A 23143-nucleotide genomic window follows, 5' to 3' on the forward strand; every position below is an offset into this window, starting at 1 on the left:
TGTAATTTCGTTTGTTCGCTCACCTCCAATTCGTGTCCATGGACTCCCAAACTCAGCAAATCATATTCCACACGATTGCACGCCAACATCAGCGAAAACAATGGAAAGCATTTGATGCGTGAATTAAACCACGAAGTTTCTTCGTCTAGCAAGCTATTGATGCGCACCTCAGACTCTTCGTTGTGTATGGTAACCTGGGGAAACGAGAACAAGTGAGTGAGAGAGCGAAAAAGAGATGGGGAGAGAAAAAGTAATTTGTATATAACAAAAATTATTTCACATGCGTAAAACCGTGCGTTCACTCACCTCTTTGGGAAACGGACTGGGCGAGATGCATGCGTGCACCACCTGCAGATCCGGTCTTTGCGCATTCTGTTTGCGCAACGTGAAGAAACGACGTGGTTCCGGCTCCACTACAATGCCCGCCCAATTCAAAGTTGCCGCTAGCCACGGCGCAGTCATTAGATGGCCCATACTACCGGGTAGCGATTGTATGAAGGCGCCATTCTCTTTCCCACCCAACAGATCGGCTACGTAATGCGCCATTTCGGGCGCAAGTCCTTCATAATGAGTGCTGAAATTGAAATGCGTCGCTGCGGAGGAGGAGGGCGGCACCGCCATTGCCCCTACCGCTCCTTGCCCCTCCTTATGGAAGTGCATTGGGTATTTGCGCATCTGGATTTGGCGCAGGAATGCTATGAGTGTGGGATCATCTTGGACCACGCCGAAGAATTCGTAATCGCGCGACATATTCAGTCGAAATTGTTTATGACGAATCTCTGTAAATAGAAAAAAATTAAGAGAAATTAGCGATTTGAATATAAAAAAAAGTATTTGTAAGAAATATTTCATATTAGAAAATTTGTGAATGAAATTAGAAAAGATTCTTAAATCACAACCGATATGTGCAGCAGACTGTAAATTTCAAAACTTAAGTTTAAGATTGAGTTTTTAAAGACTAGAAATTCTACCATTTTCTTAGTTAAAGAAGCATTTGCGTGCTGCAGAAATGCTGATGAGGAGATTTCAAGGATTGCCATAAAATCAGTGGCCAGCATTAGAAGTAGCGGCAAAGCTAACGAGAGTATAAGAGGATATCTCCACTGTCAAAGATCTGTACTCTACTATACCAGCTATTGTATAATGACAACGGATACTACATTTCATAAGTCGGTTAAGGATTACATACTTATATATAAGAGCCTATCGTTCCATTAAGGAGCAAAGGGCCGCAAAAAGTTTTTTCCAAACTGTTCTGTTGTTTGCACGAGCTTTGATTTCGTTCCAACTTAGCTAGAGATTATTCATTTCGAAGAAATGCTAAGATCAGCTGACACTCCGCTCAAGGGCATCATAGCTAATGTTCCCACAAATGGCATCGCGCATACAAACATCAACACTCAGAAGAAAGATGCCTCCAGTATCAGGGGGCTACAATCAGCGCAGCAAACGCCAACTAGCTCTCATGCAGCAATATAATAGCTCGCCACATCCACCCCAGCAAGCGGTAATACAATCCGAGCTGAAACGACTACTACGAAAGAGATCGCACCAATCAACGCAATTGAAACGTCTCCTCGGCTCGATCTGACAAGAAAAAAAAATTAGGAGAATGGAGGAGGATGCGATCTCCCAATGCAGGCTGGTCATAAATACTATGCAGCAGGTGTTCATACGGGACATAAGAAGACGAGCCTATAGTATGAAGCTGGCTACAAGAATGGTGGACCCAGACGTGGGTGAATGGAATTGGTCCATTTCATGAACGTCGTTCTGGGCCCTCCCGAAGTAATGCAGAAAGTAGTTCCGGCAATGGAGTCTCCCCAGAAGGAGAGGAGGAATTGTTTCAGTGGCCCCACCACACAACGCAGTAGACGACGGTTGTTGTAAGTGCGAAGGCATCTTGAACCCTTCCTCACCCCCCAAAAAAAAATATTAAAAAAAATATAAAAAAGAATATAAAAAAAAAATATAAAAAAATATAAAAAAATATATAAAAAATAAAAATATAAAAAAATTTAAAAAATTCCACCTCTCTTTCTGCAATAGCTTAGGTCATATTTGACGGATAAACGGTGCGTGGTAAAAATGTATGGAGTTTTACTGAACTACTTTGTTGCTACTTCAGGTGCCCCCCAAACGAGCATCTTAGGCCCTCTTATTTTTGCCATTTTTATCAATGACATAAGAAAATTGTTTTCCCTTTCGAATTTGTTGCTCTTCGCGGCTGATTTACCTGTTAAGGACTCTACATCGATGGTGGCCTTTGAATATTAAAAAATGTTTTCATTCGAGGCGTCAATACACTTTTAACACATCGTACACGATTTCTAATAAATTACTTCAAAGTGTAACAGAGCTTAAAGATCTTGGAGCTTTATTCGATACAAAATTTCCCTTCAGTGGTCACATTCATTTTGTTCTTTCAAAATCGTACTCTAAGCTTCATTTGTCGCAATATACCGGAATTTTCTGATCCGTCTACCTATAAATTGCTGTTTACGGCTCTCATTCGTTCTCACTTTGAGTAGCCTGTTATCATTTGGAAATCTCGATAAATGGAATAGAGGGCGATCCAAAAATATTTCTTAAGTAGGCAATAGGTGTTCTACGATTTGAAGCTCCTGTTCCATTTTAAAATTCTCGGCTAGGGCTAATTAATGTATAAGTACATAGAATCTCTTCAAAAGAATAGGACAATCCTAACACTTTCATTTATTTTCAGTGTTGCTAATGTCTTCATCCACTGTCCAGTTCAACTTGAGCGGATAAGGTTTAATGTTCCACGTAGAAGTTTTCGCAATTTTTCCCCTGTTTATGGGGAAAGCTTTAAGACTGAATTTGTGAGTAATGCGCCCACTGTCCACACGCTTCGGGACTATAATTCATTATGCAATTCCATCCTGCTTGATTTCGCTTTATGTTGATTGATAATATTTTAGAAGCCAAATTTGGCTTGGTTTTCTTTAAATTTTTGTCTAGACTGTAAAGCACTATGTACTGTAGATTAATAATATAAAGTAAATAAATAAAACCCATGCGTGGAGCAACTTTCGTCCTTAAAAGCAATTTAAAACTTTGGAAACTCTACAAAAGTCTGGGTGCTTACTGATAGGGACAAAACTTATATGTAGACCCTTTAGCCCTGCCATCCAACTTCCAGCGGGTATTAGCAAGACTTCGCTATTTGCACAATCCTTCTCTATGCATGCAATTACGTGCAGTGAGCTTTAATTTACTATTTTTACTATTTTCCAATATTTAATACCTAATTTAGTTACTCCGCTTATTTTAAATCCATTAGACCTTCATTAAGTAATAATTACGCTGGTAGCCGTCGCGTGTCCTTACAAAAATTACCTAATCAGCATAAAGATATGAATTCATTAAATTATATAACGCTAATAAAACAGCAAACTCCCATTCGCCGTTGCTAAAAACAAAAACCAACAACAACAAAGCATTAATGATAGCAAAATGCTTAGTGCAAATTTACATGGATATTTTTTTTGTTTGTTTTTGGTTTCTTTTTTTTACCAGCTACACAGTAGTTTATTCGACTTTCACATGCTATGCCCAAATGGCACAAAATGCCGTTAGTAAAACTATTGCCGCCGGTAAAAATAAATGCGAAAAACATGTTCAAAAAGGAAATATTGCAAAGGCAGTCCTAAATAAATATTCATACATTTGTATAGCCAGCAGTACCAGCGCATTTGAATAAATTACCAGCTGTCAAAGTTGAAGGTGAAAGTGGCACGCCTCCACTCGGCTCAGTGCTATGCTAACGGCACTAGCTTTGAAACTTTTCATGCCACCTACAAACACCACATTGTGAAGAGCATCCGAAAGGATGGCTAGCCAGCGGCGTCGAAGCAGCAATACAGCAATAAAATGCCAACTGAAGGATAGTTAATGCGAAAGGGCATTCGTATATGTTGCGTGGAAGGAAGTGTGTTCGGAAATGGGTTAAAGGTGTTAGTGACCAGTGTCCGTCCGTCGGTTGGCAATTTAAAAATGCTCGCGGCAGATTTCACACCCTTTTAGGTGAAGGCAAGCACACCTACATAACTGTGCAAACACTTGTGCTCGCATAATTAATTCACGCGAAATTTTTTCGTTAATTTTCTATAAAAGTATAGAATAAATACCTTATGCAGCAAATTTCCAAACTTGGTATAAAATTTGCAAGCATTTAAAGAATTTCGAAAAATTGTCATCAAAATTTTAAACTTTTTAATCAGAATTTTTAGAGAATGTCTGGGTATGCATGCGGTACCGAAAATGTTCTGACGTGTTCAGAAGTAAAAATTTAAGAAATAAAGTTGGCATCAAAAAAATGTTAGAAAATTTAAAATCGGGAATTATTTATGGTCAATATTTGCTTGCATATGCAATATCTTGTGAAATTTGCCAAAATCGTGCTGAGAAAAATCAGTCTCCAAAAACTCTAAATACTGAGAAACCTAGTTTTAAGGTAATTATTTATTATTAGGACCTGAGGAAATATTATGAATTTTATTTATACTTAATAAATTTACTTTACTTAAAATAACAAGGCTGATTGGTAAAAAAATTTTACATATATATTATATTATATATTGTAAATATAATATAAAAGATAGATTATAAATATAAAAAAATAAAAATAAGAAATAATAAAAATTATAAAAACAATAAAAATTAAAAGCAATAAAAAAATGCTAAAAAAATTATAAAAAATATAACAATAAAAATAATAAGAACTAAAAAAACTTAAATAATAAAAAACAAACGAAAATATTAAAAAGTAATAAAAATATAAAAAAATAAAAGTTATAAAAACAATAATACAAAAAAAATTTTAAATAAAAAAAATAAACAAATAGAGAAAAAAAAAATAAAAAAAATTAAAAATAATAATAATTACAAAAAAATTAAAAATTATGAAAAAATAATAAAAAAAATATAAACAAAAATTCTTTTAAATTTTTCAAAACAATTTACAAAATGATGTAACAAAAAAAATAATAAAAATCAAGAATATATCTGTTCATGTCACATACGATAAAATTATCTCCTCTGAACGAGGTGTTGTAATATGTGAGCGAGGTTTAATATTGAACCGCAGCTAACTTATGTTAGCTAAAATAAACTTTCCTTTTTTTTCTTTGGACGTCAACAGGTGTGGTCATGCAGAATATACTTTAACATAAGCAAACTATTAAGAGGAAGTTATTTCTAAATATAAGAATCTAATTAAAAATAAAACAGGAGTCACTGAACTGTATACCATTTTAGCAGAGAGTAAGAAAAAGTATTAACTTAATATTATATATTTTCAAGGAATAATAAAAATTATAACAACAAAACATTTTTTGGCGCCCGAGCAGGGACAGTCGGTCCAGTTTTTAAGTAGAACACCAGAATCAACCTAATATTATTTAAATTTTTTTTAATAAATTTGTCTAATATGGATCAGGTAAATGTACTTACAGAAATTCAAACGCATTTGCTGTGCGAGCTGACGAAGCTTAAAGAAAAGGCACATGGGCTGCGTCCGGAAACGCTTTCTCAGGGATATATAAGGGTGATTAGTGAAAGAGTAGATCATTTATATACATCTTTTGTAAAAAACCATGAACAAATAATTAAGTCTATAAAGGATGAGGGCGTGTGTGTTGATGAAATTCCATACGTGACTAGTGCAACTTTTGATAGCTTCGAAGATTTATATTTCACCTTTAAAGGGTTTTTGTATGATTCTATGCCAGCCTGCTCTACAGCTTCACCGGTGGCATTGAGCAGTACATTTGTGGCTCCTTCCCATCGAAATGACACATTTTCCAGTGACGCTAAATTACCGAAAATCTCAGTACCAAATTTCTCGGGTAATTATTTGGAATGGTTTTCCTTTCGTGATCTTTATACTTCTCTTGTGCATAATAACAGTGCACTCAGTAAAATTCAGAAAATGTATTATTTAAAAAATTGTGTCACTGGAGAAGCTGCACGTCTTATCAAACATATTTTCGCAACCGAAGCAAACTATGATCTTGCTTGGAAAACATTAGAGGATAGATTCCATAATAAGCGTGCTATTGTTGACACATGTTTAAAAAAGTTATTCGCGATACCAAAGTGCATTGTAGCTTCGCACTCAGCAATTCGAACACTTTTGGACACTACTAAGGAATGTATTGCTTCATTAAACAACCTTAATGTCTCAACCACAAATTGGGACCCCCTTATAGTCCATTTGACCATTCAGAAGCTAGATTCTGAGACGAGAAAGGATTGGGAAAAGTCATTACAGGCCTCCAGAGAGCTTCCTACTTTGGAACAACTCATTAGGTTTTTGGAGACATGCTTTCGTACTTTGGAAACTCTCAATGTAGACAATACTCAAAAACTTAAGTCGGCGAATATTCCTCAACGCCAACTGGTACGAAATTTCAACATAACAAACTCAAGCAAAAGTGAAAACTCTATTTCTTGCTTATGTTGTAAAAAATCTCATCGCCTCTTTAAGTGCTGGGTATTTAGGGCTTATTCGCCCACAGAAAGAAAACAATTTGTTACTCGTAATTCGTTATGTCGCAACTGTCTTTTTCCTGGACATTCGGCAAGCGATTGCACTTCTAATCATACGTGCAGCGTATGTAATCGCAAACATCATACTTTATTACATGAAGTTTTTTCAGACTCACAACCTGCTGAGTCAGTCACTCCATCTCGTACTAAGCAGATACAAGGGCTCCATGTAAGTGCTCCTTTCTCTTCGCAGGAGTGCAGACGTGAAGTTCTACTTGCAACTATTATTTTAAAAATCGACACGCCTAATGGTGCTGTATCCGCACGAGCCTTATTAGATCAAGGATCTCAAGGCACATTCGTTACAGAGCAATTTATACAATTATATAAATTACCATGCCGTTCCACTTCTTTACAAGTGCGTGGGGTAAACACGCAGCAGAAAAATTGTGTAAAGAAATTAGCGTATCTTAAACTGTATTCCTGCGTAGAATACGATTATACACTACATGCAAAGGCATATGTCTTACCCAAGTTTCGTTCATATCTGCCACAACAGAGTTTTATTCCATTACAGCTTAGTTCTGATATTTCAAATATTCCTCTAGCGGATCCTGAATATTTCAAATCACGTTCCATAGATCTTATCTTGGGCGCTGATGTATATGGTTTTCTAATGAAAGACGCTCAAATAAAAACTGATAGTGGACTTATTTACCAAAATACTCATTTTGGATGGGTTATCTCCGGACCAATGTCAACATCGGTTAATATTGAAACAATAAATACACATCTTTGTCATATAGATGATCAGCTTAAGCGTTTTTGGGAGCAAGAAGAATTGCCAAACATAAGACCGCAATCTGCTGAAGATATAGCCACTGAACAACACTTCATTTCTACACACTTAAGGGATAACACGGGTCGATATATTGTATCGCTTCCTTTCCGAGCTGAGCTTAATGGGAAACCAGTACCAGAGTTTCATAATTCTCATTTAGGTGCTTTAATTAGACTAAAGAATATGGAGCGGGTGTTTGCCAGAAACCCAAACTTCCAAATTGCTTACCTAAAGTTTATGAGAGAGTATCAAGATTTAGGGCATATGGAGTTGGTTGGAGAATACCCCAAAAATCTTACTCCGCTTTCATATTATTTGCCACACCATGGCGTGGAAAAGCTTAGTAGCACAACCACAAAGCTGCGAGTTGTATTTGATGGTTCGAGTAAGTACCAAAATAATCGATCACTTAACGAGGAACTGGTGGCCGGACCTGTTTTACATTCCGATTTACACCAAATAATACTTCGTTGGCGTAGGCATAAAATAGCTATGTGCTCTGACATAGAAAAAATGTTTAGGCAAATTGTTGTAAACCCTGATCACCAACGTTTTCAAAATATTCTCTGGAGAGAATCTGTAAAGGATCCTATAAAAATATATAAATTAAAAACTGTAACCTATGGTACAACTTCCGCTCCCTTTCTTTCTATCAGGACATTACAACAGCTTGCAAAGGATGAGTCTGATACCTACGCACTAGCTTCAGAAGTATTGTTACGCGACATTTATGTCGATGACGTTATAACAGGGGCAGACAGTCTTTCCGAGGCTTTTCATCTGCAACAAGAATTGTGTGCACTACTAAAGGCTGGAGGATTTTGTTTGAGGAAATGGTCTTCAAATTGCGCTGATCTTCTTCAATCAATCCCTAAAGAAATGAAAGAATTTTCTACTGCAGTATCACTTAGTGATGCAGATTTCATTAAATCTTTAGGATTACAATGGCATCCAGTGGGTGACTACTTTTCGTTCGTTGTTTCTTTCCCGATACCTGATAAAACTACCAAACGAAGTTTATTATCTGATGCATCAAAATTATTTGACCCCCTTGGATGGTTAGCACCAACAACCATAATAGCTAAAATTATGTTTCAAAAGTTGTGGCGTCTTGGTATTAGTTGGGATGATGAGCTTCCTAATTGTATAAAAAGCGAATGGCTCGAGTATCGCAAAGCGCTTCCTTGTTTAGAAAATATTAAAATTGACAGGTTTATAGGCACTTCAAAATCAAGGCGATGCTGTTTACATGGTTTTTGTGATGCATCGCAAGTTGCTTATGCAGCCGTGGTTTACTCGAGAACAATTATGGAAAATGGAGAAGTAGTTGTGCAACTGCTTCAGAGTAAGACAAGGGTGGCTCCCGTAAAATTACTCACAATACCTAAGCTGGAGCTCTGCGCATCTCATTTACTTGCCCAACTGGTAGATAAGGTAGTGAAATCTTTGCCGGAGTGTGTTGAAAATATTACTTTATGGAGCGATAGTACGACAGTTTTAGCGTGGATTAGAGCGGAGCCGATTCGTTGGACAGTGTTTGTAGCAAACCGCGTAGCAGAGATTCAGCGTCTTACAAACGTCAGCCAGTGGCGATATATTCCTACATCCGACAACCCCGCAGATTGTGCAACGAAAGGCATTCTACCAGACAATTTATCAATTCATCCTCTCTGGTGGCATGGCCCTGAGTGGCTACTTCAAAACGAGAGTGCATGGCCATGTGATATTGACTATAGGAAGGAGACCACCCTTGAAAAACGAAATGTGGTCAACATCTTGCATATCAATTCATCAAGTTATCCACACATTTTATACAAATTTTCTACTTTAGGTAAAACAATTTCTGTGACAGCCTATATTTTTCGTTTTTGTTACAATGCAACTTCTCAACCTCGGCGCTTTGGAAACCTAACAGCCGCAGAGTTGAAATCGGCATTCAATCGTCTGCTATATTTGTCCCAACGCTACGAATATCATGAAGAAATAAAGCAATTGTTACAAACAGGTGAGCTACAGAGGAGCAATCCGATCAAGAAACTGAACCCTTTCATTTGTGGAGAAGGATTTCTACGCGTAGGAGGAAGGTTACAACTCGCTGATATACCTGAGAATATGAAACATCCCTTTTTGTTATCTAAGAAAAACCCTCTAACTCTACTTTTATTTACAGACGCACATACAAGAACGTTACATGGGGGTATACAACTAATGATAACTTTCATTAGGCGAAATTATTGGATACCAAATGCGCGTAGAATTGCGGAAACTGTATTAAAGCGTTGTTTGGTATGCTTTAGATATACAGCGAAAGTAGCAGAACAACTTATGGGACAAATTCCAGCGGTTCGATTGACTCCAGCGCGACCATTCTTACATAGCGGCGTCGATTTTGCTGGTCCAATTGATGTACGCCAATCGTCTCTTCGTAATGCTAGAACATCAAAGGGGTATATTTGTATATTTCTATGTATGGTATCAAAGGCAGTCCACTTGGAATGTGTCTCCAGTTTATCTACTGAGGCCTTTATCGCAGCTTTTCGGCGCTTCATTTCACGTAGAGGAAAATGTACGCAACTATACTCAGATTGTGGGACAAACTTCGTTGGTGCCAGCAGTCTACTGCACACCATGCATCAGCGCAACACAGCATCAATACCGGAAGACCTCAGAGCATGTTTTGCTAGCGAAGGCACAACTTGGAATTTTATTCCGCCAGCCTCTCCACACTTCGGTGGTTTATGGGAAGCTGGGGTAAAATCCACAAAATTTCACCTTAAGCGTGTCTTGCAAGACCGCGTTTTGAATTTCGAAGAGTTGACTACACTTTTATATCAAATAGAAGCTTGCCTGAATTCGCGTCCTCTTTGTCCGCTCAATGAAGATGAGGAAAACTGCGACGCACTTACACCAGGACATTTTTTAATTGGAGAACCAACTCTTAATATTCCTGATGAAAACTTACTTGATTTCGCTACTTCTGGATTAAGTCGGTGGCGTATGGTTGAACGCTTAAAACAACACTTTTGGCGTCGCTGGTATTCGGAGTATCTCAGTCGACTACAAAGCCGTCCGAAATGGACCACTACTCGTATCAATGCTAAAATCGGCGACCTAGTTCTGATGTATGACGAAAGATGCCCACCTGGCAGGTGGCCTTTAGCGCGCATAGTTGAAATACATCCAGGACCTGATGGACTAACCCGAGTAGTCACTTTGAAATGTAAAGGAAAATTTTTCAAGAGACCTATTCGTAAAATTTGTTTTCTACCTAACGTGAACCCTTCCAAATTAACGGAAGATAGGATTGTTGAAGGCAGCAACGATACGGCTGTGAGTCGGGGCACAGCCATTCAACCTGGCGATAAACCAATTACCTCCAACGGCTCTGCTGGAAACAATTCTAATTTCTCCGTTTAGTGAAGTACTGTCGTCCTTGGGCCCGGGAATGTTCATGTCACATACGATAAAATTATCTCCTCTGAACGAGGTGTTGTAATATGTGAGCGAGGTTTAATATTGAACCGCAGCTAACTTATGTTAGCTAAAATAAACTTTCCTTTTTTTTCTTTGGACGTCAACAGGTGTGGTCATGCAGAATATACTTTAACATAAGCAAACTATTAAGAGGAAGTTATTTCTAAATATAAGAATCTAATTAAAAATAAAACAGGAGTCACTGAACTGTATACCATTTTAGCAGAGAGTAAGAAAAAGTATTAACTTAATATTATATATTTTCAAGGAATAATAAAAATTATAACAACAAAACAATATCTAAGACATTAGACATGACCAAGGCACATTGAACAGTGGAGAAAATCATAAACAAAGATTGACAGTTTAGACTAATTTCCTATTTCGAGACCAAATGAATAGTAAAAAAATTAATGCGACTGAATACGACAATATTTCATAAATACAATACAAATTAGGTTTTTTTTCTTCTAAGCCTAATTACTTAATATAAAATGTCATACTTTCATTGAACATTAATTCCAATATAATGATTAATTAAAATCAATCAGTTTATAATTTTCGTGGCTTTCTGAAAACAAAAATTTAAATGAAATCAATTACGAATTGTGATTTTTTACGGAATTTCAAACTTTCGTTAAATGTATTTATTTTTCTTTAACCATTATGTAGAAATAGGAGCATTACTGTCATATTGTGTTCTCATTTCTTATCACTTGGAGACATTAAATTTAATCCGTTCTAACAAGTAAGGACAAGCAACTAAACTGTTAATAACGTCGTAATAAAGAAAACGAGATTTAACATGAAACGTTGCACGATTCAACAAGGGGTTAAAATTCTATTATCAAGCTCCGTAGGCTGTGTATAATTGCTGGTGTTTGGGGCATTTCCGCACTCTGTTCTGGTTAAGTTACTCTTTAGCAGCAAAATTATCAGATATGAAGTAACGAAAATCCACTGGAGATTCAATAGACGCCCCTACACACCGAAAACACCGAAAAATGTTCTGTTCGATAGGTGCTTTGGTCCGGAGCTATCACCGGCTGTTATTTCTTCGGAAATATTTCATAACTAGAAGGAAAGTCGAATTATTTGAGCAGGTTGGAAAAAGCTGCATGAATCATAAGAATTTCAAACGCTGCTACCATAGTCGGGTGGATTTCTGCGTGAGTAACATTTGGTGGGTCGGTACTCGAAGCCCACTCACTGCGGGCATTAAACATCAAATAATAAAAAAAAATTCAAGTAGCAAGCGCCTCTCGGCAGGCAATGGCAAATCACCCTGTTATATTTCTTCTAAAAACAAAAAAATACTTTTAACACATCAAATATTGACTGTTCAGAGCTGGCATAAAACTGAAGGTATCTCCACTTATAAGTCGACATTAAGTGGATCACCACAAATTGGTGGAGAAGCTCGGCGAAACACTTAACAAGGGATATATAGTGGTATAATTGTAAATTATTCGTAAAAAAAAATGCAGATATTTTCATGGGCCTGCTTCTCAAGATTTGACGTTACCGATGACGTGTTCGTATATATCGTACGTATATGTATGCCGTCTGACGAGGAGGCAGCAAAGTGTGGCACCAACCGCGTTGAACTCTTTTTCTACATTGTTTGCTTTTCATTGACTAGTCATTCATTAGCCATTTAATATATACAAGGTGGCGCAAAAATGATCACCCTATAGGAAGATTTATAATTTATGCAAATGGCATCAATCATATTTGACATTGTAAACTAGAGAGCTGCAGTATACAAACAGACAAGCAATGCAGCGCGTAAATAGGTCCATCACTCATTCTTCATTTAGTAAAACAAGTTAACAAAAACAAAATTGGATTATTAAAATTGTGGCACCTTGTATTCTTGCCCTATTGCTGCTTAGTTGTACTAAATATTTGCTATTTGAGTTTACTCATTCGACACTCCGCCCTTTTCATGTATGTATGAATGCGTCTATGTATGTAGTAATGGCTAGTCATGTCCAGCACTCTAGAAAAGTACTTTTTAAAGTTTAGCCACAACTTTTTAATGTGCAGTTTAACGCCTGCAACAAAGTGTTTTGTACGATTTTTCTTCTTCTCTTTGTAATAAAACTTTTTATATGTAGAAGTCGCCGCTGTAAGAGGGTGTAACTAAAGAAAACTGAAAAATAAAAGACCAGAAGCAAACAGAGGAAAACCATCGATTGGAAATAAGAATGCAACAAAAGTAAAAAATCTAAAATAAAATAATGCAAAGATGAAGCAAAAGGAAATAGAACTCCAACAATAATATGGCATATAAAATAAGAAAATTAGAAAATTTCAATAAGCATAATAATCACAATAAAAAATTAAATCGAAAATAAAAGTCTGCTTCGCCTCGTCTTTTGTTTTCCGGTGGCACATTTTTTAAATCGTCAGCATTACTGATGTTTGCTTTGGTTGTTGTAGGAAAGTGAAAAGCACATTAATTGCGCTTAGGTGAAATTTGTAATGGCTCTGATTAATTAATTTTACTTGTTTTAATGCAATAAAAAAAGTTATGAAAATTATTTATTTCTTTCCCTTCTTTTTTTATTTGTTATTTCATTGAGTTCATGAACGAAAAATGTAAGAAATTAGAAGGAAAAAAAATTGTAAAAAATTTAGCTTTTCTACATTGAATCAAGTTTTCAGCTGCAGCAACAAGAGTTTTTAGAGATTTGAAGACTATGGAACTGTTTTGCTTTCATTAAATTTACGCTCAATAACTTATTTTTTAGACAGAAAAGGGGAAGCTTCCCCAATTATAGGTTCAGAGCCAGTTTGTGGTCAAGGAAGGGGTAACGTCTCCTCCTTTATTCAGAAAGTAGAGAAAAGGCAATATAAAATTAAACAAATTTTTGAATCATTACAGGAATTCTAAAAAGCCATGTAGATTGAATCTTATTAGCCTGATAGTATTCCAATAGGACTTGGAATATGTAGCTCCACAATAGTCGAATTCACATGAGTTAACTCTGTGTGACTGCTAGCTATTCCATAAATTAAAAGTACTACCAACTACTACCAAAGGAACACCTGTGAACGCGATAGCAATCAATTTTGAACGCTTATATAGATCTGACCCATTAGGTAATAAATATTGCTTAAAGGAAAGTGGAACTTATTCATTCTCTGGGACCCTTATAAGTTGGTTGCGCCTTTATTTCTCTTTATTTGCAATCTAAATTATTTCGACATTAAAGTACACCTACTTCAAAATTTTTTGTCCTTCCAATGGTCAACTTAGGCGGCCGCCATTGACGAATGCGTTTGTGAGTGATTACCATTTGTCAGAACCGAACTTGAAAACTTATCAGGGACATGAAACACCAAATGATAGAAAAGGTTTTTTTCTTATAGGCCGCTGGCAATGGCAAACATTCGAGAGTATTTCTGCCACGTTCTAACGACAGTCGGTTTTACGTTACCGGAACGACTTGGACTTATAGCCGGCCAAGGACTTTCACTCCAGTAGCATTCCCCAAATGTTTGTGGGAACTGTTTATGATGTTACAAAAACAACAACAACAACAACAACAACAACAACAACAACAGTATTTTGCCAAGGAAAAAGTCGCCATAAACACCCATCTGCTGTTCGGCGGTGGCATAAAATTGTTGGTTAGTGGAGAAAAGCACCCAACAAGTGGTGTAAGCGCCCAATAAGAAAAACCAAAAATGATCATCTTGTTTGTTAAACTGAAGCTGTAAGTAAGATGAGATATTTTTCATAAAATTAAATTTTACTAGAGCAAAGGTGAAGTATAAATAAATAAAACAAATAACAAAAATTATATTAATAAAAATGAGAATAGTATAATAAAAGTAATAAATTTTATAGAGAAGTATTTTTTTTTTATTTTGTTATTTTATTTTTTTTTTTATTTTTTTTTTTTAATAAAAATATGAATGGTATAATAAAAGTATTAAATTTTATAGAGAAGTGTGTTTTTTTATTTTTTATTTTATAGTTTTTTTTGTTTTGTTATTTTTATTTTTATTTTTTTTTTGTTTTTTTATTTTATTTTTTTTATATTTTTTAATTGTTTTTTTTTAATTGTTTTTTTTTTTTTAATTTTTTTTTTGTTCATTGGAAAAGTGGAGTTTTGTGTGAGCTTTTATTAAATGCGTAAATTTTACCAGTCTACAAAATTATCAAGGGCATACGGCAGGTTAAATTAAGAATTTGTTTATGTTTTAGACTCATATAAAAAATTTTATTGACCAACATTTTCAGAAGTACGATAGCCATTGGTCAGAAAGAATTATGGCATTGATGCTGAATTGCATCCGTGGCCTTAAGTGGAATAAGATTTCACTAATTCATATGAGGTTGGTGCCCCTAAAACGGCATTTACGCTCCGAACTTAGTATTTGTTTGCTTACTTTACTCTGATTGGCACAGAAAAAATAATTAAAATAGAAAATTCTTTTTTGTTCTGATTTAGAGCGAAATTGTGCATTCACACGCATTAAGAAAAACTTCAATTATTTTATTTATGGAAGCTCAGCAAACCTTGATGTGCACACACACACATGCTTAGCTGCATTTCTTTCAAACCTCATTGTTCTGCCGAAATTTGACAAAATTATGACACATTAACTGAGAACTAACACCGTAACTTATGGCATAAGACAGAGTGCTCACAAAGCAAAGAGCCATTAAGATATCGAAACTAACCATTTGCTGTTCAAAAATGCAGATAAGCGTAACATTAACCAACAAAAACAATTCAAGTGTCAAAGTGCCCACATAAAAATCTTAAAATGCTCAATAAAGTCTATAATTAGTGGGATTAAGCTTCGTATCATTTAAAATAGTAATAAAATCGTAGAAACAACAGTGAAGAATAGCAAAAGTGATAATACAAAAACAAAAATCATCTCGAATTTCAACTCATTTTCTTTCGATATTTCTTACTTTTAACGATAATGTCTTCCCAAAATATCAATTTGTATGTACATTTATGAGTACACATTTATGTATATAAGATTTCGCACCCCAAATATTACCAAATTAAAATTTACATTCATGGCCATTTGGAACGCACCGGTGGGGTAGGCAAAGCGAGCGCAAGCGCGAGACGAGCTTTTCGTCTGACGGCACATTATGAATTTCGAACGCAGATCGATTTACCACTTTAAATGCTGGTCTAAGTATAGCTAATGGTTTATTAGATTTTACGACATTGTAATACGATTCGATAGTGTGATATTTTAAGTATAGTTACACACATGCGCACACGCATACATGGGCATTTGGATATTAAAGTTTAGCGGTAACATCAATGACAGACAAAAAAAAGAGTTTAGTTATGTTGGGGAGTCAGGTGAAAAAGGTGGAGTAGTAAAAGCAAGGAGCACGAATAGGTGTGTCTAAGTATGCGTGTGCGGGTGTGTGGAAAAGCATGTATAATCACATGTGTTAACTTAGGGCACGTGTGCAGAATACTAAGTAGCAAATTTATGACTTAGTTATGCCATATATTCACTTATGTGAAAACAGGAAGCTTCTTTGTATTAATGGCGAGATGGGGAAGACAATGAATTTTACAGCGGTTATACCCAGTGCACTTTGTTCAGCACATGCAGCTACTTTGCAATGCATAAACAAATATGTTCAAAATTACAAGAAGAACCTACTTTCCGTACTAGAAAATTACCGTCAACCCAAAATTAAGATATATCAGCAAAACTTGGCATAACACAGTTGCTATAACGAATATAATTTGCATTGATTTTTTTAATTTTTTTTTTTTTTGTAACATTGTTGTGCATTTTCCATAAAACGAATGCTACACTTTTTTTATATGAAGAAAATGCATTAGACCGCCAGCAGAAAGGAATTGTTAAAAATCTGACTTTATTACACCAAAATGGAATAGGTTATGAAACTACATACATAGTTGAATTTTTTCTATTTTAATTTTTTTTAATAGGAATTTTTGATAAGAATTGTTTTGAATATCCTAAAATTTTGTCCATGGATTGAAACTTGGTTCCTTGGTTTTTGCTGTGGTATAACATATATTTTTATTAGAAAAAAAAACCATAAAAAATAAAAAAAAACATTTAGAATTAAAAAATATATAAAATAAAAAAATGTAATAAATATAAAAAAATTTAATTAAATAACAAAATTAAATTGAAAATAAACAATAAAAAACATTAAATGAAAAAATAAAACAGTGAAATAAAAAATAAAAAAATATATTATATTAAAAAATAAAAAAATATATTAAAAAATAAAACAGTAAAATAAGAAATAAAAATAAAAAAAATTTAAATAAGAAATCTAGTTAAATTAAAAGTAAAAAAAATAAATTAAATTGAAAGCAAAAAAATAAACAAATTCGAATATAGAAAAAAAATTTATTTAAAAATACAATTTTTTTATTAAGAATAAAAAAAAATAATTAATTAAAAAAATTATTTAAAACAAAATTAATCAATTAAAAATAAAACAAATTAAAAATAAAACATTTAAAAATAAAACTGTTTAATTAAAAATTAAAAGAATGTAAACTCGAAACAAAAAAAATTAAGTAAAAAATATTAAATTAAAAATAAATATTTATTTATAAAACGTGAAATAATAATACAACTATTTTTACACGAAATAAGTAGCGCTGGCTGCTAACCTTCGGCAAAAATTAAATAAAAAGACGAAATTTTTAAAAAAACTTGTGAAGAGCCTGGATGATTGGTAAAAAATACAAAAATAAAAATAAAAGAAATTAATTAAATGTTTGTCCATTGTTTGAAATTTAAAGTTACTTTGTTTTCGTTATGGTAAAAACAATATAAAATATATTATAAAAAAAAAAAAATTAAAAAAATGTATATAAAAATAAAATAAAAAAGTAAAATTAAAAATAAAAATAAACGAAAATTAAATTAAAAATAAAGATTCAAAATGAAAAATTAAAAAAAAAAAATTAAAGAAAAAATTTAAATTCAAAAATATATATATTAGTAAAAGTGAAAAAATATAGAAAAAATATATAAAAAAAGAAATATAAAAGAATAAAAAAAAATAATTTAAAAAGTAAAAGAAAAAATTGAAAATAAAAATTTAATTTAAAAAGTAAAATTAAAAATATAAATAAAAAATTAGAATAACTTAAATAAAAAATAAAAAAATACAAAATATTAATATATAAATATTTATTTATTTATTTATTTTATAAAGCGTTTTTTAATAGGTGCGCTTCAACTTTTTTCCGATAGGGAGGGCGAACGATGCAATATTTTTTTATTTTTCGCTTGTCATTTGTAAATTTCATTAGTATACCTTTCATCATGGAACGCTACACACTTGCAAATCGTGCAAATTTTTTATGAAAATAATCATGTAAATTTTTTATGAAACTTTATAAATTTTTCAAGAAATCATCTTCAGTGATGAAGCTCACTTTTGGCTCGATGGCTTTGCCAAAAAGCAAAATATACGTTACTGGGCAGAAAGCAATTCACACGTGATTCATGAGGCACCGTTGCATCCCGAAAAAATCACTGTTTGGTGCGGTTTACATGCCGGCGGCGTAATTGGCCCATATTTTTTCGTTGACGAGAACGATCGCCACGTTACTGTGGACTTAGACGACATGTGGTTTCAACAGGACGGGGCCACAAGCCACACAGCACACGCTACAATTGATTTGTTGAAGAGTAAGTTCGATGAGCGCATTATTTCCAGAAATGGACCGGTCGAATGGCCGCCGCGCTCGTGTGATTTGACGCCTCTAGACTATTTTCTTTGGGGTTATGTGAAGTCATTGGTTTACAGTAACAAGCCGGCGACGATTTGTGAGCTCAGAGCCAATATGGAACGCGAAATTGCTGGAATTTCGGCCGATTTATGCAAAAGAGTGGTCGAAAATTGGGTTCAACGATTGGACTTCGTAAAACGTGCACGCGGTGGTCATGCAAAAGAAATCGAATTTCATACTTAAATGTATATGTTCAAACTCGATAATGAAAAACGCTTTAAAACAAGAAATATTGGTTCCATTATTTTTATACGAAATAAGGAGCACTGGCTGGCAGCCAATCTAGTTTAAACCCTGCCATAAATCGCTTTGCTATTATTATGAACACAGTATACCTGTACCTTGCTTAACTTGCAAAGAAAGCATGAATGATTTTCTCATCGTTTTTTTTTCCTGGTCTTATAATTAATTTGCTACAACCACAAAAATAAATGAGCTCATCGACTAACCGAAATATTCTTGATATAAAAATTAATGGAGGCAGGCAGCAACGACGCGGACCTCTAAGGTCGAAATTCTGAATTGAGAGCTTGGCTAAACTTCTGCTCTAATTTGAGGGTAGCTAATTTTTATCAAAAGCTTTGTCATCGACGAAATGCACTCGAACGTTTAACATCACCTGCCGAGTGGCGATTGGCGATGGCTACTAGAAAAAGCCATTTTGAACATTTCCCCAATGTGCTTCGAACCCATACCCAACCAAACGCGCTAGTCTACGGCAGCCGCTGAAATAGCAAGCGCAATTAAGCAACTAAAATGCGCTGGGTATATAAAGTTCGGTTCCGCCCGAGCTCAAGCACTCCTAGAGAGCCTTTTTTGTTGCTTTTTGTTTCTACATAAAAATGAGTTAATTTTATTGCTAGACTTTATGGCTGTAAACGGGGTAAACTAAAGTCTCGGTTGAAGTGTGGTGAGTGAGCTTCACAGCCAGTCTTCATGCCCCAGCACCACCACACCACCGCACCACCTCACCACTGCACCAAACTACTTCATTACTTAAGCACATTTCAACGCTTTGCTAATTTTTCTTGTACCGTTACGCCCTTTCAATTATAGGTTTTCAAAAGACATGGACTGAAAAAATGCGATATTTCATTTAAGCATTTTTTTTTTTGCTTCATAGTTTGGCACTTTATGCAAAGCAGGCGGTCATCAGCCGTTAATTGCAGTTAAATGTTTCGCCAGGTCAGCGCAGCTCAGGGTCATATTAAAAAATTGTGTGCAAAAAAAACCAAAAAACATGAAAAACAAAACAAAAAAAAATTAGGGTTGGTATGTGCGATATATTATACAAATTACTAAAACCAGCCAACCAAGTCGCTTTCTTTAAACTCAATGTCTTAAGTTTAATAATGGGAAGTATTTAAGAAAGACAGTTTAAACCTTTGCAGGGGTTGCAAGCAAGTGCCCTCACCCTGGAAGATTGATAAAATAATAAATAAAAAAATTTGAAAAATGTGAAAAGAGTGACAAAGCGTGCTTGAAGAGGGAAACGACAGCCATGAAAAGAAAAAAATTATATATTTTAAGTCAGAGAGGGGGAAATAAGAAAGAAAAAGACATTATTACACAGTCAAATATTGTTCATATTCAATTATTCATGAAACGACGAAAATTTCCTATACTTGTGTGCTAGTCAGCCAGTCATTGGAACAAGGGCGATAGCGCCCCGGTAAGGAGAGATCCCTCCTCCTGCAGCACAACAATTAGTTGCTGCTTGGAGCGTGGTTTTGTGCAAGAAAAATGGCCGATTGAGGTCGTTTTCTGTTGTTTGCTGTTTACTTTTTGTTGTGCATGCTCTAACGACCTACTACTCCACCAGCGACTCGTTTATTACTCACACATTTTAACGAAAACAGTAAATGGACGGGGTATTAACAGAGCAACAAAATATACTCGTATATATTACAAACTTCATTCTCAAATACACTTAACACAAAATTGTATTATTGTGTACACAATCGATTATGTTCCTGTTGTATTTATTTCATTTTGCAGTCGAAACCGCTTATTTCGTATTGATTTTGTGCGTAGGTATCAGCAGCGCCTAATATACAACAAAGCCCAAACCCTCAATCAAAAATTCTCCCTGAATTCCTGCCGCAGCAGTTATTTGATTTTATATAATAACCGGTAAATTTTCTATTATTCTCTTCTATTTTTTGACATTGAAATATTACATATACAAAATCCTTCTATTGCTTCACAAACCAAATACCCTAAAAATTTGCTTTTGTCACTTCAAATGAGTAATTATTTGTTTTGAGCGCAAATATGCGATAAGCTTGAAAAGACCATGGAATTGTGCCGAGCGAGCCTTCGACCTTCCTGCTACATAAATAACACCGCTTGGTTGGCGGCAAATGCTTGAAAAGGTATGTAAAATTATAAATAACTGTTTAAAGACGATTAGGTAAGTAAACAAAATAAACTGCTAACATTTAAAAATACTTCAAACAATAAAATACTTCAAATAATATTTTTTATCACTCATTCAAATGTATGTCGTATTGATAAGATAAGTAGATAGATAAGTACTTCGAAGTGTCGATTAATATCCATATATTAGATTAGATAAAAAAATATTATAATTGCTTTAAAATGGAATGTGAAGAATTTCGATGATATTGGAGTGATATTTGTATATACTGACAGCGTGAAAAGAAAGTGTCCCACATATCGATAAGTTCTGACTATTTATTTACAATATTTATTTTGTAATTAAAATTTTTTTTTTTAAATATAGTTCATTCTGAAACAAGACCAATATAAATCTCGATCTTTGTATAAAATTTGTAAAAATTTGGCAAATTTTTATCAAAGTTTCAAACTTTTTACTCAGAAACTTTAGAAAACTTTCAGGTCATTGAATTTTGATATAATATAATAAAGTGCAAGTTTCAAGTGGTTCGAAAACACCGTTGGTTTTTGATCATTTTTTCTGCTAACGGTGTTGACATTTTTTCTCTTGTATAAATTTTTTTTTTTTGAATTTTTGTTAATTCTGTTCACTTTTTTCACTTTCAGTTTTCTATTATATTAATTTTTTATTTTCTTTACTTGCATTTTTTATTTTTTTTTTTTTTAATTTTTTTTATTCGTTTTTGGTTTAGTGACACATATTTGAATTTTATTTTGTTTACAACCCATTAATTATTATCTTTATTTTTTATTTTTTTATTATTTTGTATTATTTTAACATTTTTTTATTATTATTATTTTTTTTAATTACAAATATTTGAATTTTATGTTAATTATAAATTTTTTCTCTTATATTAAAATTTTTTTGACTTTTAGTTCATTTAGCATTTTTTTAATAAGTTTGCTTAGTTTTTTATTTAATTTTTTTCAAATTTGTTTTGTAATTAAAAAATTGTTTTTTTTTTTTACTTTTATTTTGTTGAAATGGATAATATATCACAAATCTGGCATCACCCATAGGTTATGGGCCCAGCACGCTTCCATTGCGCCTGGATAGTTCCCATTTAACCACAACTGCGAAACAAAGAAAAGATCTTGACAACAGAAGAAAATAGAAATCCATAGAAACGAAAAAAACGTGAAGTGCAAACTGAAAAATGAGTTTTTCGGCAATTAATATTGAACGTCTGAATAGAGAAAATTTTTATACCTGGAAAATACAGGTTGAGGCCATTTTAATAAAAAATGGGAAGTGGAAATACGTGAATGGCAGCTGTATAAAACCAGAAGCGCCACCCGAAGCAGTGAACGAATGGATAGATAGCGATGCCAAAGCAAGGTCAGATTTGGTATTATCAATCTCCCCAACCGAATTACAGCAAATTAAACAATGTCGTACATCGAAGGATATTTGGGATAAACTTCATTCGGTATATCAATCCCGCGGACCAGCACGTCAAGCAATGTTGCTCAAATCGCTCATATTGCACAAAATGACACCCGGTGATGATATGCACGAACATTTGCGAAAATTTTTCGACATTGTTGATAAGCTTGTAGAAATGGATATGGTCGTCATAGATGAACTATTGACCATCCTGCTATTGTATAGTATTCCTAACGAATCGAAACGTTCAGAATTGCAATTGAGACGCAAGAAAAACTACCGAAACTAGAAATGCTGAAAGTGAAATTATTAGAGGAGTTCGAAGCACGGAAACGAAATGAAGAAGCAGATCCCGAAGACGTATTGTATACGAAAGGGAAGATCAACAGAAACAATCTTTCAAATACGCTTGTCACACATGCGGAAAGATAGGCCACAAAGCAAGAGATTGTAAAGCCAAAAATTTCAAGCACAGAAAGCCACAACAGAGGCAAGAACAAAACCATTCGTCGTGCAAAGTTGAAGAAATCGTTTTAGGTGCAAGCAGCGTAAATATGAGTGGCAGATGGTGTCTAGATTCAGGGGCATCGTCGCACATGTGTGCATTGCGTGAAAAATTTCGACATTTTAAAACCTTAAACGGCAAAACGTTAGCGTTAGCGAATGAGAGCTTTACGAAAACAGAAGAGCGCGGAATAGTGGAAATCAAATTGAATA

General features: G+C 34.2%; 1 protein-coding gene across 1 annotated transcript in view; it reads right to left on the minus strand.

Annotated features, from left to right (window-relative positions):
- Positions 1-23143, minus strand: part of LOC128863370 (protein Star) — a 121023-nt gene that overhangs the window by 6164 nt on the left and 91716 nt on the right. Inside the window, exons 3-4 of the mRNA XM_054102496.1 lie at positions 307-779; positions 24-194 (exon numbers count right to left, since the gene is read on the minus strand). Coding sequence (XP_053958471.1) covers positions 24-194; positions 307-779 — 644 coding nt within the window. The remainder of the gene's footprint in view (positions 1-23; positions 195-306; positions 780-23143) is intronic.

The sequence above is a fragment of the Anastrepha ludens genome, chromosome 5 (assembly GCF_028408465.1).
Source record: "Anastrepha ludens isolate Willacy chromosome 5, idAnaLude1.1, whole genome shotgun sequence".
Classification (NCBI taxonomy): domain Eukaryota; kingdom Metazoa; phylum Arthropoda; class Insecta; order Diptera; family Tephritidae; genus Anastrepha; species Anastrepha ludens.